The sequence below is a fragment of the Lepidochelys kempii genome, chromosome 3, assembly GCF_965140285.1.
Source record: "Lepidochelys kempii isolate rLepKem1 chromosome 3, rLepKem1.hap1, whole genome shotgun sequence".
NCBI classification, from domain to species: domain Eukaryota; kingdom Metazoa; phylum Chordata; order Testudines; family Cheloniidae; genus Lepidochelys; species Lepidochelys kempii.
In genome coordinates, this window is record NC_136382.1 from 167325951 (window position 1) to 167341441 (window position 15491).

At 46.1% G+C, this 15491-nt stretch overlaps 1 protein-coding gene across 2 annotated transcripts in view; it reads right to left on the reverse strand.

Moving 5' to 3' along the window:
- VASH2 (vasohibin 2) overlaps window positions 1–15491 on the reverse strand; it is a 68917-nt gene that overhangs the window by 4450 nt on the left and 48976 nt on the right. For both annotated transcript variants that reach the window (XM_073338932.1, XM_073338933.2), the window contains exons 6-7: window positions 11845–12226; window positions 6316–6431 (exon numbers count right to left, since the gene is read on the reverse strand). In XM_073338932.1, the coding sequence (XP_073195033.1) occupies window positions 6316–6431; window positions 11845–12226 (498 nt within the window). The remainder of the gene's footprint in view (window positions 1–6315; window positions 6432–11844; window positions 12227–15491) is intronic.

Here is a 15491-nt window from a genome sequence, read left to right on the forward strand (position 1 = left end):
TTTTCACATAGTCCTTCAGAGAGGATCGGGCCATAGCTCCATCTCCCAGAGCCTGTGCAGACACCAGACAACCAGTGGGAGATCAGCTCCATGTCCACGAAGGCCAACACCCTGGCTCTGCTTCCTCAGCCTTAAAGGGGGAATCCCAGCAGTTGGTTCAGTAAGGCCTGGAGTTGTATTCATTTTCCTCCGCAAGTCTAGTGTGGGTGGGATGATTCCCTTGGGTCTGCCCACATTTTACCAACGTGCCTAGTCCCACCAGCCCTCCTGTTTGTGAATCCCAGTACCTGCAACATACATGAGGCTTGGGGGAAAAGGCCGGGGAACACTGACATGGAGGCATCAGAGCTCCTTTCTTTTCCCATGGTGGTGGAGTGACTGGCACCGAGGGTCCCTTCCATGTGGATTATGGGGATACAGTCAGGCCTTGTAACTGTGCTAAATAAATACTCTATGAGTAGCTCTGATCTTCCTAGCCTATCATGTCCAGCAGGCTGCATTTCCTGTTGGAATTGTGACTAAAATGGCAGCCTCAGGCACTAACCAGCTCCTCAATTCATACTGATTGTGAAACATCCTCAGGTATTTTTAAATACTGCTTCAAAGTCTCCTTGTATATCCTAATCATAGAATATCAGGGTTGGAAGGGACCTCAGGAGGTCATCTAGTCCAACCCCCTGCTCAAAAGCAGGACCAATCCCCAATTAAATCATCCCAGCCAGGGCTTTGTCAAGCCTGACCTTAAAAACTTCTAAGGAAGGAGATTCCACCACCTCCCTAGGCAACGCATTCCAGTGTTTCACCACCCTCCTAGTGAAAAAGTTTTTCCTAATATCCAACCTAAACCTAATAGCCAACCTAATGAAGTATATCAACCTCTAGGCGTCCAGAGCAGCACTAAAACCACTACAGTTTTCCTGTCAATGTCTAATCAAAGTCAGTCTCACTAGAGATGCACATTATTACACTCACACAACATGCATTTATTAAAATTTCATGTAATATTAGCTGACATTTGCAGCACGGCTATTGGTGCTGACTCTCGCATTACATCCAGGCCCTAACTCTTCCCCAGATTAAAAATGAAACATTGCTTTCCAGTTTCATAAAGATGAATCAGAATTACCAGCCCCTCTGCTTTGGGTTTAGAAGAAAGAACAGAACCAAACAAGGGACCATTCTGTGCTAAGGCAACACTGCAATTTAGAGGGGTTTTTTTGTTTTGGTTTTTTTTGTTTTGGCTTTATTCTTGTAAAATTTTCCAAAAGGATAAAAATAACATATAGCTTTTTATTTAAATGTAGAATTAAATAATATGCACCGCCGTGTGGCTGAATATGGGCCTGATTCTCTCCTTAGATCAGTATTACACTGGTTTAACTCCATTGATTTCAGGGGAGCCACTCTAGATTTACGCCAGTGAAAATGAGATGCGAATCTGACGACAAAGGCCTGATCCTGCAAACAGTGCCTGGCATGGTGCTCAGCATCCACTGTAGCTGTAAATCCAGTAGTAAGTGTCTGCAGGATTAAGCTCTAATTTAAATAAAACTAAAAATTAATCTGAAATAACTCTCTTATTTGAGAGGTTTTCAGTGCAAAACTAAGTAACGGGGGAGATTCTTCCGCATGGCTCCATCTAGCTGGGTTGTCTAATTAGAAGTTCATGGATTAATCTATCCCTATTGTATTTCACTTGTAACAAGAGTGAATGCACAGAATTAACTCAAATTTATCTTCTGAAAGCCTGGATTAGCATTCCGGTCTTTTAGGAAAATACAAAAACTCATTAAACTGTAATGAACAAGAGAAGGAACTGAAGCTATTCTATTTGGATGTGTTTACACTAGGCTGGAGGTACCCCATCGTTGTGAAAGGCCTGAACTTAACAATGTAATAGGAGCCAACATTTCAGAACACTCCCTCCCTTGGTGCAATCGCAACATTGCACACACAATATGGGCTTATTTAGCACTAGCATGCAGGTGAAAGGTTGGGGTAGATAAGGGGCAGCTCTAGAGGGACCCATGGGTGCAATTTAACCCACAAAAGTCAGGATTAATGAATGTGCACTGCAAAGGGTCACTTAGATTTGGCCCAGACACGCTTCTGTCACGACAGAATGGCTGCTGGGCCAAATTTGACCAAATGATGTTGCGAGCTGGCACATGGGGTCACAGCACTACTCAGGTTTCACACCTACCCCAGCAGGGCCCAGATCCCACTGGTGCTGTCACTAGATTCATTTCATTGGGCCCGAGGAATCCAGCAGGCCAAGAGCCAGAGGTAGGAGCGGGGTCTGGGGTACTACTCCCATCGGCGGTGGAGCCAGAGCTCGGCGAGACGGGACCGGGAGCAGCTACCCAGCCGCATGCAGGGCAGAGCATCCCCATCCCTGCAGAGAGGGCAGCAACCCCACAGGTCTGGCTCCTCTGACGCCCCTTCCCCAAACCCCACATCTATTCAATCGTGAGGCTACACTGCCCCTGGGATGTATATAATCCACCTAGAAACGGAAGGATTCACACATCAGCTCTTGAGCTCAGGAAAATGCTGTAGTGAAAACATTTCAGCTTCAGTGTGCTGAGTCTTCCCAGGAGGGGCCTATATAATTTTATTGTCGACAAAGAGCAGTCTGTAATAACAGCTTGCCATCAGCAGGTGAACCCTCTCCAGTGAATGCCAGGATCTTATTCAGTCTCTGCCAGCTAATAATGTAGCTCAGCCTAGCATGGGTATTGTGTGGCATGAAAGGCCTCTCTACTCTGTAATTGGCTATAATTAGAGCATGCAAATAAGAGATTCATAAAGAGATAAGATGCACAATGCCCATATCCACGTTCAAGCTGTTCATTGTTTGGTTAGGAGCACAGGTGCCTAAACATCTTTTTGCCAGCGGAATAAATTTGAGGGCATCTCAAAACAGCTAGGTTCTTCCCAGCCAAAAGAAGGGGGAGTGCACAAGCTTCCTTTATGTATTTCCTTCCCTGCATTAACTAACCTTTGGAAACCTCTTAACTCTACGGGACCAGCATACTCTCCATCAGTCCTCCCAAGTCACTTACTAAGTGGCACTAAACTCACCTCTTTGCCCCTTCGTTTCCCTCCTGTCCCAGGTCTGATAGCTCCAGTTACAATAGGCAGAAACCAAGAGTTGTTTGGCCACAGAGGGGAGCAGGCTCAGAAAGCAAGGGGCTCCTGGAATTGGAAGGGATGGTCTCCCACCAAGAGGCTACCTACAGCATCAGAACCACCTGCAAGGCGTTCCACTATGGCTTGGCTGAAAAGAGGAATGTGGCCAGTGCCCAAGCTGCCATAACTGCCAGTCAGTCAGTGTCCTAGGGGTTAGTGTGGTTTTAAAACAAGGCCTGGATTCTGCTCACTCATCAGTTCTACATCAATGTGACTCCACTGGCTTAGTTACTCCTGATTTACCCCCGTGTAAATGAGAGAAAAGTCGGTCTCCATGGGCCAGACACTGAAGTATTGAGGTGCCTGAAGACAGAGATAGGCACCAGTAGGATAGCAGTGGAGGTGCTTTTGAAAATTCCACTAGGTGCCTATCTGCATCTTTAGGCACCTAAACAGCTTTGAGAATCTGGCTCCTGGTGACTACAGTGAACCACATTCTAGCATAAACAGACTGTATAATGATGGGAAGGAGCATCACTTAACACCAGCTTCTTCAACCTTTACCTAAACCAGGCATGTCCATCCATATCCAGACGCCTTTACTAAGGCCTGCTTTCCAAAGGAGCGGCTGCAACTCCCCTAAAAGTCAATGAGCAGCAGCAAGTACTGTGCACCTCTGACAAGCAGGACTCTTAGTTAGGTGCTTGAATACAGATTTAGGCATCCACGTTTAACACTTTTGAAATTCTCTCTGATGGTGGAAAGGTGCCTCTGTTCATGAGCAACACTCGCAGCTTGGTCCTTGTGGAAAGGCCCAGTTGGACTGCACAGAGATTTTGGAAGGCCACCACATGCACACAGACAGCTCTTGAGCTTTTCCTCATATAGTATGTCCAATGAATCCACATTCCAGGCTGAATGGCAGTCCTGACATTCCTCCTTTGTGGCATGGCAGCTGCAGGCTACTGACGGACTTCAGGTCAATAGGCTAAACATCCAAAGTTACTACGTAAATAAAGACACTCCAAACCTCATCACAGCTGGCAACTTTGGTGACTTTTCTCCTCCCCTTTCTCCCATGGAACCTGTCTAAGGCCAAGGCCTTGTCTACACTGGCACTGTGCAGTGCTGCAACTTTCTTTCTAAGGGGTGTGAAAAAACACCCCGCTGAGCACTGCAACTTTCAGCACTGTAAAGTGCCAGTGTAGACAGTACCTCAGCGCTGGGAGCTACTCCCCCCGTGGAGGTGGGAGCTACTCCCCCCGTGGAGGTGGGAGCTACTCCCCCCGTGGAGGTGGGAGCTACTCCCCCCGTGGAGGTGCTTTTTTTATAGCGCTGGGAGACTTCTATAGTGCCGCGACTACACAGCTATGTTAAAGCTTAACGTTGCTAGTGAAGACATACTCTCAGGGCTTGGCTACACTTCCATTTTATAGCGCTCTAACTTGCTGGCTCAGGGGTGTGAAAAATCACCCCCCTGAGCGCAGCAAGTCCGAGCGCTTTAAAGCACCAGCGTAAACAAGTTCCGAGCGCTGGGAGCATGGGTGCTAATCCCGTCGTGGAGGTGGATTACCAGGAGCGCTGGGAGAGCTCCCTCCCAGCGCTCGCGGACGACCACACTCACACTCCAAAGCGCTGCCGCGGGAACGCTCCCATAAGAGCACTTTGAAGTTTCCAGTGTAGCCATGCCCTAAGTCCGGTCTACCCTGGGGGACCACAGCACTGCCTGGAGTCTCTATAGCACTACGTGCTGCAGCCCAGTCCCCAATACACTGCCTCCTGCTGCATGCCCCCTAGGGGGAGGGTCTCAGAAGGCAGTCTTATAGCTGTCTTTTTCAGTTCTGGTGCTGGGGGAATCCTCCCCGTAGCTGGATGCAGAACTTCAGAGCCCCTTCTTTATGCCACTAGTGTAGAGGGGCCGGAGCAGGAATGAGAATCTCACGCAAGGAGTCTCAATTCTCAGTTTCCTGCTCTAATCAGATCTGCTGTCTAGTTACAAGTCATCATTATATAGTCCAAGGCTTTATTTTACTATAACTATATGTAATGCCATTAGAGATGGAGCACAAAGAACACCATGCAAGAGAAGGATCCTGGGCAGGTGTGTGTGTTTCGCGTGGAAATGCAGACACTGCAGACCATGGAGTCACCACCTGACTCCAGTGGGTCAAAGCTAGACTACTTTTATTTCACTTGTCCTTTCATATTGAATAAATTAAGCAATAAGAATAGAGCAGGGTTGCTGTACAGCTGACGCTTGCTCAGCAGTTAGCTCTCAGAAAGCCTGAGGCGTCTTTGTAAAGCCAGCGACATTGACACTCCTCTCCAGAATGAACATCTGTGCCATTCGAACAACTGCGGTAGCAGTGTTAGAAACCCAAAGATGAAAATATCCCTCAAGGACTATATGGGAAGGGAAAGTGCCTGGAGTGGCAGGGCCTTTAAACTACTATAATTATCCAGACACCAAATGAGGACTGGAGCCCCTGCTGATCAGCCCAAAATATAATGATGCAGATAGAATACGAATTTACATGTAAAACGTAAACCTGCTGTTAAATCATCAGCTGCTACCTGCATTAATATAGATTTAGAAAGTCAGTCTAACTTCTTTCTTAGCTACTAACAAAGAATTAGACCAACAGTCCCACTGGAAACTTACTTGAAAAGTGCTCATCATAAATAGTGACTAATTTGTGGCCACACAGGTACTTCATAGGTGTCATTCTGCTGCACAGCATGGCCTTTCAGAACTTCACTCCAACCGCAACATGGCTAGAACTCACATCCTCCGACTCCAAAAGCACAGACCCTTACCACTCGAACTCTAGGAGAATCTCCACTAGCTTCTAGCAGTATAAAGCCCATGATACAAATATCCCTCCAGGAGTACGTGGGAAGGGAAAGTGCTTTCTGTCCCTCCAGCAGCTGTTATTAAGAGACCGCGTGAAGAGCATGTGCAATACCACCGTGCTATTAGCACTGAGAGCTCGAGCCATAGAGTTAACCAGAATCTCTGAAGCATACACAAATAGGCAAACTGCTATGGCGGATGAATCCCAATATCCCTCCAAATCCATAGTTTAGCTTTACTGTGTCCTTACGCAGAGTTTCTGATCCATCAACAAATGGGGCATCAGCTCAAAGAGAACACATGAGCGGGAGCAAAGCAGAAATACTCACGATTTGTCTCTTCTGCACACCCGTCTCGGAGGGCTGACTTGCCTTCGCCGAGGGGACAGTGACTTGCCTCGTGATCTCTCTTTGATTGGAGAGTGGGCACTTGAGGGTTTCAGAATCTGGAAGGAGGAGGGGAAGAGAGGCACTGAATAAAGACGCCTGTTCAACATTTAAAAAAAAGAAAGACCCCGTGATAATACTGGAGATCAGAAATGGGACACAGAGCCTGTAGTCTCTTGAGGTTTATGTGAATCCTGCCCAGGCTGGAAGGGACTGAAAGCTGTTATCAGTGCCCCGTTGTGAAATTAGTTGGTGGCCTCAATCCAGTTTCCAGATACGCTGACGTCACAAAAACCATCACCACAACTGGCCTTCTAGTCAGCAGTCTCAGCAGAGAGACCATGGGACGGCAAACGAACTACCCTGTCCCCTTAGCGGCGGTTGCCCTCAACTCACAGTAAAGCACATTGTGACAGCAGCATGGAACTGTTCTATGGACAAATACGAAACTTGAGTCTCAAAGGCTATCACTGGGCCTGATTTGTGTCTCACTTAGCTCAGTTTTATACCACTTCTACCAACTTCAGTGGAGTAACTTCTGATTTACCCCAGTGTGATAGGGAGAAGTATAAGATCCATTATTCTCTATCTAAAAAAATCATGAGGAATAGCCATCTTTTAAAGATTAGACAAAAAATAGTGGACCAGTTCCTCCGCTGGCATAAATCCTAGTGGTTCTACTGTGGCAGGTTACACCAGCTGAGTGTCTGGCCCATAATTCCTTTTTGACGGAACAATGCAAATTATGCTCCATTCATCCCCATGGCAGAGTGAGTGATCACAGTGGGACTGACTCAAAATGCAGAAGTTCATCTCACCCCATATTTGAACATGAACACGAGAAAGATTTAATGTGTGTTATAGCAGTGCAGGGTCACCGTACACTTGTTTTCCACATCTGGAGACCCTGGGAAACATTCTGTTCTCAAAAAGAACGTGGAGTACTTGTGGCACCTTAGAGACTAACAAATATATTTGGACATAAGCTTTCGAGGGCTAAAACCCACTTCATCAGATGCATGGAGTGGAAAATACAGTAGGAAGATATATATATACAGAGAACAAGAAAAGATGGGGGATTGCCTTACCAACTCTAACAAGACAAATCAATTACAGTGGCAACCCCCATCTTTTCACGTTCTCTGTATATATATCTTCCTACTGTATTTTCCACTCCATGCATCTAATGAAGTGGGTTTTAGCCCACGAAAGCTTATGCCCAAATAAATTTGCTAGTCTCCAAGGTGCCACAAGTACTCCTTCTTTTTGCTGATACAGATTAACACAGCTACCACTCTGAATTCTGTTCTCAGTTACATCAGTGTAGATCCAGAATAGTCAGTGAGTTCCCCCAGATTTACATCTGTGGAACAGAGAAGAATATGGCTCCCTAGCTCTTTGGTCCTGCATGGAAATCCATCTGGTGTTTCTTCCTGCATTTGGGTCTGATGGACACTAGGCAAATGACCTATTGTCAACAAACCTGTTAATTGGAGTTGATGGGGACAAATCTTTTCTCCACCATCACAGGGAAACCTGCTAGTGCTCACTAGACTCCACATTCTGTCCGAAAGGAAAACAGTGGGGCCCCAACTACACTGTTCTCAGCTGTCTGAGAAAACCCACTGTCAACAAGAGATCATTTCCCTAGTGTATTTGGACTTTTATTTGTGCACAGCATAAGCCACCAGAGGGTGGAAGAGCAGGGTGCTGCAGGTTGGGATGCGGGGTCCACTGGCAAAGCTGTACATGCGAGCTTTTGTGACACCTGCAAATACTATATATCGCCAAGACCTGCACTGTTAGCCCCTTGCTTGCCTAAGCACTACATTCACTCAAGTTAAAAATTCCACAAACATTGCCTTGGCCTAATTACATTCCCCTCCACCCCCACCCCTTTGTTAAATAAAGGAGCTTCATAGGAAAGTGTGGATGAACAACAGTGAGCTCTACAAAATGGGGATGATGGTGCTTGCCTCCTTTGTAAAACAGAGCTATGAATGAGAACTGCTATATAAGAGCTTATTATTAAGACAAAGACATGCATGGAGTGAGACACATTCCACACTGAACAAGGAATGTGCTTTCTCACACGGGTCTTGCTCCAATTCTCGCTTTCTCCCCTTCTGTCATGCAGGCACATCTAAAGACTTTACATTTAGGGGATGAATCCTGCTGGTCCTTACTCTTGCAAGGAGCCTGTCATAAATATAAAGGGAAGGGTAAACCCCTTTGAAATCCCTCCTGGCCAGGGGAAAGCTCCTCTCACCTGTAAAGGGTTAAGAAGCTAAAGGTAACCTCGCTGGCACCTGACCAAAATGACCAATGAGGAGACAAGATACTTTCAAAAGCTGGGAGGAGGGAGAGAAACAAAGGGTCTGTGGGTCTGTAGATATGCTGGTTTCTGCAGGGGATAGACCAGGAATGGAGTCTTAGAACTTTTAGTAAGTAATCTAGCTAGGTATGTGTTAGATTGTGATTTCTTTAAATGGCTGAGAAAAGAATTGTGCTGAATAGAATAACTATTTCTGTCTGTGTATCTTTTTTGTAACTTAAGGTTTTGCCTAGAGGGGTTCTCTATGTTTTTGAATCTAATTACCCTGTAAGATGTCTACCATCCTGATTTTACAGGGGGGATTTCTTTATTTCTATTTACTTCTATTTTTATTAAAAGTCTTCTTGTAAGAAAACTGAATGCTTTTTCATTGTTCTCAGATCCAAGGGTTTGGGTCTGTGGTCACCTATGCAAATTGGTGAGGCTTTTTATCCAACATTTCCCAGGAAAGGGGGGGTGCAAGTGTTGGGAGGATTGTTCATTGTTCTTAAGATCCAAGGGTCTGGGTCTGTAGTCACGTAGGCAAATTGGTGAGGCTTTTTACCAAACCTTGTCCAGGAAGTGGGGTGCAAGGTTTTGGGAAGTATTTTGGGGGGAAAGACGCGTCCAAACAGCTCTTCCCCAGTAACCAGTATTAGTTTGGTGGTGGTAGCGGCCAGTCCAAGGACAACGGGTGGAATATTTTGTACCTTGGGGAAGTTTTGACCTAAGCTGGTAAAGATAAGCTTAGGAGGTTTTTCATGCAGGTCCCCACATCTGTACCCTAGAGTTCAGAGTGGGGGAGGAACCTTGACAGAGCCCCAGTGACTCCACTGTGCAGTCAGCACTGGTTTCAGTGGGACTCCTCGTGGAAGTAAAGCAAGCAGGTTCTGGCCCTTGATTAGCTGTTAAAAACCAACATTCAGTATCTTACAATATCCTCTGAGGTTTAAAAGGCCTAATGCAAATAAGCTGCCCTGACAGTCCCATCAGCTAGAATGGGGCTGGGCTCCAATGTAGAACTTTGCAGTGTTGCTGTGGGACAGCACAGATGCTTACCTGAGCCTGCACTGCCGACTCCCACAGTTTTTGACCAATAACACAAGTTAAGCTGTAAGATCTCAAAATAAGACAGACAATCTCAGACACTAACAATAGGCCAAACTCCCCTAGCATGAATCAGTTCCACTGTCTGACTGCCCTACAGACCAGCCAGACGCTATCAGACTTGCTCTCAGGAAGCAGGGCCTCCCCTTCCACTGCCTTCTTGGATTCATAACTGTGCTCTGCACAGCTCACTGGCCTTGACTTGAGGTGAATGATCTGGGTGAGGAAAGTGCTCGTGGACAGAAGCCAGGATGAGGATAGTCACTTCAGACCCACATCCCATCCTCCACACGTGTACCTTGACAGTGGCAGGAGAGGGGGGCTGTAGCGGCAGCGCTAGGAAGTCTCTGTTTAGGCAGATTTACCACCCATTTTCCATTGTGCTAACCGGTGCCTGTGAGCAAACTGAAACGGTAGAGACAGACTCTGTAACACCAGGTCACATGTAAGAAGCTCTCTCTCTACCCAGCCAAATGATTCATTCTTAGGAGGGCGAGGAGGGAGACAAAAAGTCAGGAGTGGTGTGTGAAGTAACTTACAAATGATGCCACATACCTCTCGGAAAAGGGAAGCAGCCCTGCACTTCGTGAGTGCACCTGCTTTACCCTAACTGCCGACAGGTGGCTGGAAAGACATCAAATCCAGTTTCACTGCAACTGATACCTGTTCTTCACCCCCAGCTGCCACTGAAGCATATTCAGGAACTCCAACCAGAAAGGGAGTCATATTCTCAACTCTTTGGCAACCGCAGACCTTTGTCTGCAAGTGTCCTCTAAGCTTTTCAATCTGACTCTCCAACGGGGAAGTGCCAGCAGTCTAAGGATTAAACAATAACGAAGAAAAATTAATCTGTTGCTGATTCTAAACCAGAGAACCAATCCTGCTGCCATCAGTGGAAGGCGGAACTCTAGCAGAACGTCCAAACCAGATGTAATGAAGGGGTAAGCCAGTTCCAGTCCTCTGCAGAGGAGAATTTGTTCACAATGAGACAGCACATGCTCATGAGACCCTGGAGACAGCTATAGTATTTTACATACAACTCCTCTGGAGACTTAATTTCAGGTTTCTAATTGGATACAGAAAACAGCGCACCTCTTGGCAGACTTTTCTGTGCCACAGGAGGCCATTGCAAACTAAAACCCTGTTGGCCTAGTTAGGCACATAAGGTGATACTTTAACCCAGCGACGCAGAGGAAATAACAGAACTGCTTGCCACAAAGCCCTCACCATGTCCCTTCCACAGTGAAATTCCCCACCCCACCCCCAACACACAACAGGGCTCACTCCATCTACAGGTGAGAACAGGTTGGAAGGCAGTTATGACTTTGGCAGCACAAAGAGGTTGGGATATAATCCTAATTCCTCTTCTGAGGAGTCCTCAGTGGGGGAAGAGCTGGCATAGCTGGTTCCTACACTTCCCTCCCCACAACTCCTACTGCAGAAGAAGAGGCACAGCCAGAGTATGCTGCCCTTGGTTATACCCAGCTGGCAGATGGTCCCTTGGAGGCCACTCTCAGCAGGTGCATGTTACAGCTGCCTCGGGGCTGCTGTAACATACAATAGGGCTGGGCAGTGAATCAGGGAACCATAACTGGTTCCCTGACTGCCTGGGACCACCTCTTTGCTGTCCAAAGCAGGAAGTTGGTGCAGCAGATAATCCAAGCCAACAACTGGAGCATGCACATGACTCCCCAGACACCAGAGAGTCACTAGGTCTGCTCAGTGACTTTCTTCCAAGCTCAAGACTCAACAAGCTATTTGCTAACAGCAGACTGGATATTCACCCTTTATAACTAGGAAAACTTCTGGGCCACAAATGTCAGGTGAGGAGGGAGAGATCCTACAAATAAAAAGTTACAGAACATGCAACACACAGTTCAGGAGAAACACACAGAGGGACAGAGTAGATGGATACCAGATCTGATTCTAATCTCACACTGGTTTTACTCCAGTGTAACTCCATTAACATCAACAGAATTACTCCCAATCTACTCCAGTGTGAATGAGATCAGACCCAGACTCCCAAGGCATTATAGAAATCATGCACCTACCTTCATTCTCATATCCCTGGCATATTTCTCCAGCTCCTTCCTTATGTCCGTCCGCATCATCTTTGCTACATTGAGGACCAGCTGCTTCCACTCAATGGGCTGAAAGCTGTGTGGCTCGTGCGGGACATATAATCCAATTTTTACTTTTTTGACTGAATGTAAATACTTTTTATAGGAATCTTCAAATTCAAAGACAAGATCGGTCAGGGTTCGATAGGTCAAAGGTTTGTCCATCAGATCTGATCTTCTGCTCATGCCCAGTGAGCCATACCGGCCATTACAGTAAATCCCAAGCACCACATGATGAAAATAGTTTCCTGAGAAGTGGGTTTTAAAGCTGATTGGGAATCGTTCCACGGAAGGCTGCCCATTGGTTAAGTATCTGATATGCACTGTGTCAAGGCAGCTCTGAACAAAGGTTGTAAAGCAAATATTGTTATAAGTCTTCTTACACCTTCCACCCTAGGGGCTCAGAACAAAAACATTCACTCCCACAATGCCCCTGCAAGGTAGGTGTTATAATACCCATTTTCCTTACTGGTAGATGAGGCACAGAAAGCTTATGTAATTTGCCCCAGGTCATGCACCAAGTCAGTAACAGAGCCAGGAAGAGGCCTGACTCCCAGTGCCCTCACCACGCCTGTAAAAAAGGCAAAGCCCAATCAGTATGCCGAAGAACTAGTGAATGCCCCCAGCATTTGTTCCTTCAATTAATACCAATGCAGAGTTCCTCAGTTCTGCGCTCCAAAGAACCTTCCTCTGGTTCCATTTTGGAGCTGGCTGCTGCTCAGAGTTTTCCACAGCCTTCAGATGCTAGGAAAGATCCCACTCCATACGTCTCATTTGAAGAGAGTTTTATTCCTCCAGTTTACAAACTCACCTTTGTTCTGTCAACCAGTGCCATGTGAGTGTTTTTGTCCTCAGATATCCCATTAAATGCATGAAACAAGAGCAGCTGGATTAAAGAAAGGATTCACTCCAGACACTGGCACAAAGAGGTGACCAGGAGTAGCCACCTTTTAACCTGACCATGTTATGGTGATCAACCATTCCAAATACGCCTTGAGAAGTCTCCAGAAGAGAGCTGCCTTATACCAGCATAATACAGTACTCCACAGGGAAGCTACATGTAGTTGTCTAGATCATTTCCTCAACCCCTGCTGGTGCCACCTCCGTGTGATCATTTCTGGAGTGGCTCCCTACAGACTCAAGACTGGTGCTGGTTGGTTCTAGTGGGAGCCAAATCCAGCCATCCTTTGCCAGCAAGGAGATTGGACAGATGTAAGGGGCACAGATATGATCATCAGCAGCATACCAATCAAATTATCTCTGCTGAAGGGTGAGAGGGAGGGACTAGAAGGGAAGCACTAAAATGAGATCCTTTAGGCCTGGTTCTGCTCTCAGTCACATCAGTGAGAGTCAAGAGTCACTCTTTAAGGTCAATGGAATCAGACCAGCGTGAAGCCAATGTGAAACAGAAAAGCAGACCCTTTGCCCTCAGAGAAAAATGGCCTCCCCTCAAGTCAAAGGGCCAGAGCTCGCTGAAGCAAAACATGCTCTGTCCACACTCATGGCACACCTTTGTGGTCCTCCCTACCATAGCCAGCTGATTACTCCAGAATCCTCAGCTGCTCCAGTAGCATAAAGGGGCTGGAGCAGAGGCCAGAATCTGGATCCTCAGCTGCCTTGTGCTGCTCTGCCAGTGGGTTTCTTTGGCAAGGTAAAGCTGCTAACTCTTCTCTGTAGTGGAGGCAGGGGACATGGCTATGGGAAAGGTATATTGTTGGGGTATCCTTATGCCCGACTACACCCCGGCTGCTGGAACAGGCCTAGAACAGCTAGAAGAAGTTAGAGGAGGCTTCAGGCCTTAGAAAATGCTCTAAGTTGTACTGTGGGGGAGAATTAGAGGAATAGGCCTAGCGCAGATCAGCCCAGGATCCAGAGGGACTAAGATGGTTTAAGACTATCCCCATGCACTCTCACCCACACTGCCCCGACTGCAGTTCAAGATCTGGCCAAAATCTCTCTCAGTATAGAAAACAAGGGATGACCCAACAAGGAAAATGTTGCATATACAATTCCTGATCCTGGGATCTTTGGCATCCTCTCCCTGCACCCCCCCCCCCAAAAAAAAATTCTTTAACACAAACACAACAATAGGCATTATATAGTTGAAATGGCATAGGACATTAGTCTGAAAATTCTTCCTGCCTATAGCCTGTTTTCCTCCCCCCTTCCTGCATACCAGGAGTGCCTGACAGCTGCTTAGAAACTGGAGAACAAAAAACTTTTTACCAACACAAGAAAAGAAAAGATCAGAGTCCTGATTCTGATCTCACTTGAACTGATACTATATACTTTTGCCAGTGTAACACCACTGAAATCAATACAGTAGCATGAACTCAAATTCAGCCCCTAGTTCCTAAAGCTGTGTGAAGAAGAATATCCAGTGATCCTCATACATCCTCCAAAATCTTTTCTCCAGGTGGTTTCACCCAGTTGGCATTGGACAAGTCTCACTTTGTGAGACCACCACCATTTTTTCCTATTCTCCTTCCAGCATGAGCATGCCTTGGAATCCCTGAAACTCACTAGAAAAGGATTCCAGGATCATCTAGACCCAGAGGTCTAAAGTCCATACTCCAGAGGTTAAAACATATTGATGTCTTTGTCCAGCAATCGGCCAGATCCTCTGCTGGTGTCAGCATAGTTCTATTGCCTTTATCAGAATTATGCCAATTTACATCAAGTTACATCACCCCTCTACCCAGTGAGACCAGAACATGAACTCATTACCCTTTGGTAAGAGTGAGAAGAGAGGGGCTCTACACGCGACAAAAGCTCACTTGTCCTAACCATGGTAAAGGCCTGGAGCCATTAAACCCAGAGTCGCTCCACTGAAGGGGAGGATTAAACAGGAATCCAGCACATTCAAGAAGGCAACATTTTTGAGCAAGAAAAAAAATTTAACTTCTGAGCATCAAACTGAAGAATTTGATAAAGAGAAAACACATTAAAAGAAGTAGAGACAAACATAGCAAGCCTGGCAGGTCTACATCTTCTGCACATTAATGGACTCTCCCCACCAACCAATATCCATTTCTTGCAAAACAGAATAAAAGAACAAGCCCGCAGAGTAGATCATTTAAGCAGCCCAGAAATCCAAGTGCAACACATGGTGCAACTGGATAAACCATGGCAGTATATGCATCCCTCCATCCATCTGCTACCTCCAGATTACAGTAAACAAACACAGATTCTGATCTTAGCTACACTGGTGCAAATCAGGAGTATCTCCATTGCATTCAGTGGTCTTGACTGTAAGCTCAATTACACCAGTGAAAATCAGGAGTAACCTCACTGAAGTCAATGGAATTAAATGAGTGTAAATCCAGTGAGAGATCAAAATCAGGCCCAATGCAGTTACACCAGTTGGAGAATTACGCCTACAACTGCTTCATTTAAAATGTGACCTCAGTCTTCTCGTAACAGAATGCAATATTCTGTATATGCTAAGATCAGGTTACTATCATTTTTCTTCTGTGGATATACTCTTTTAACGGCCTATTGTATTTATTATTCTATGTAACTGACTAGACCAATGCCTTTTGTTAGCACCTAATAAACTTTCAAGTGTTTCACTGATC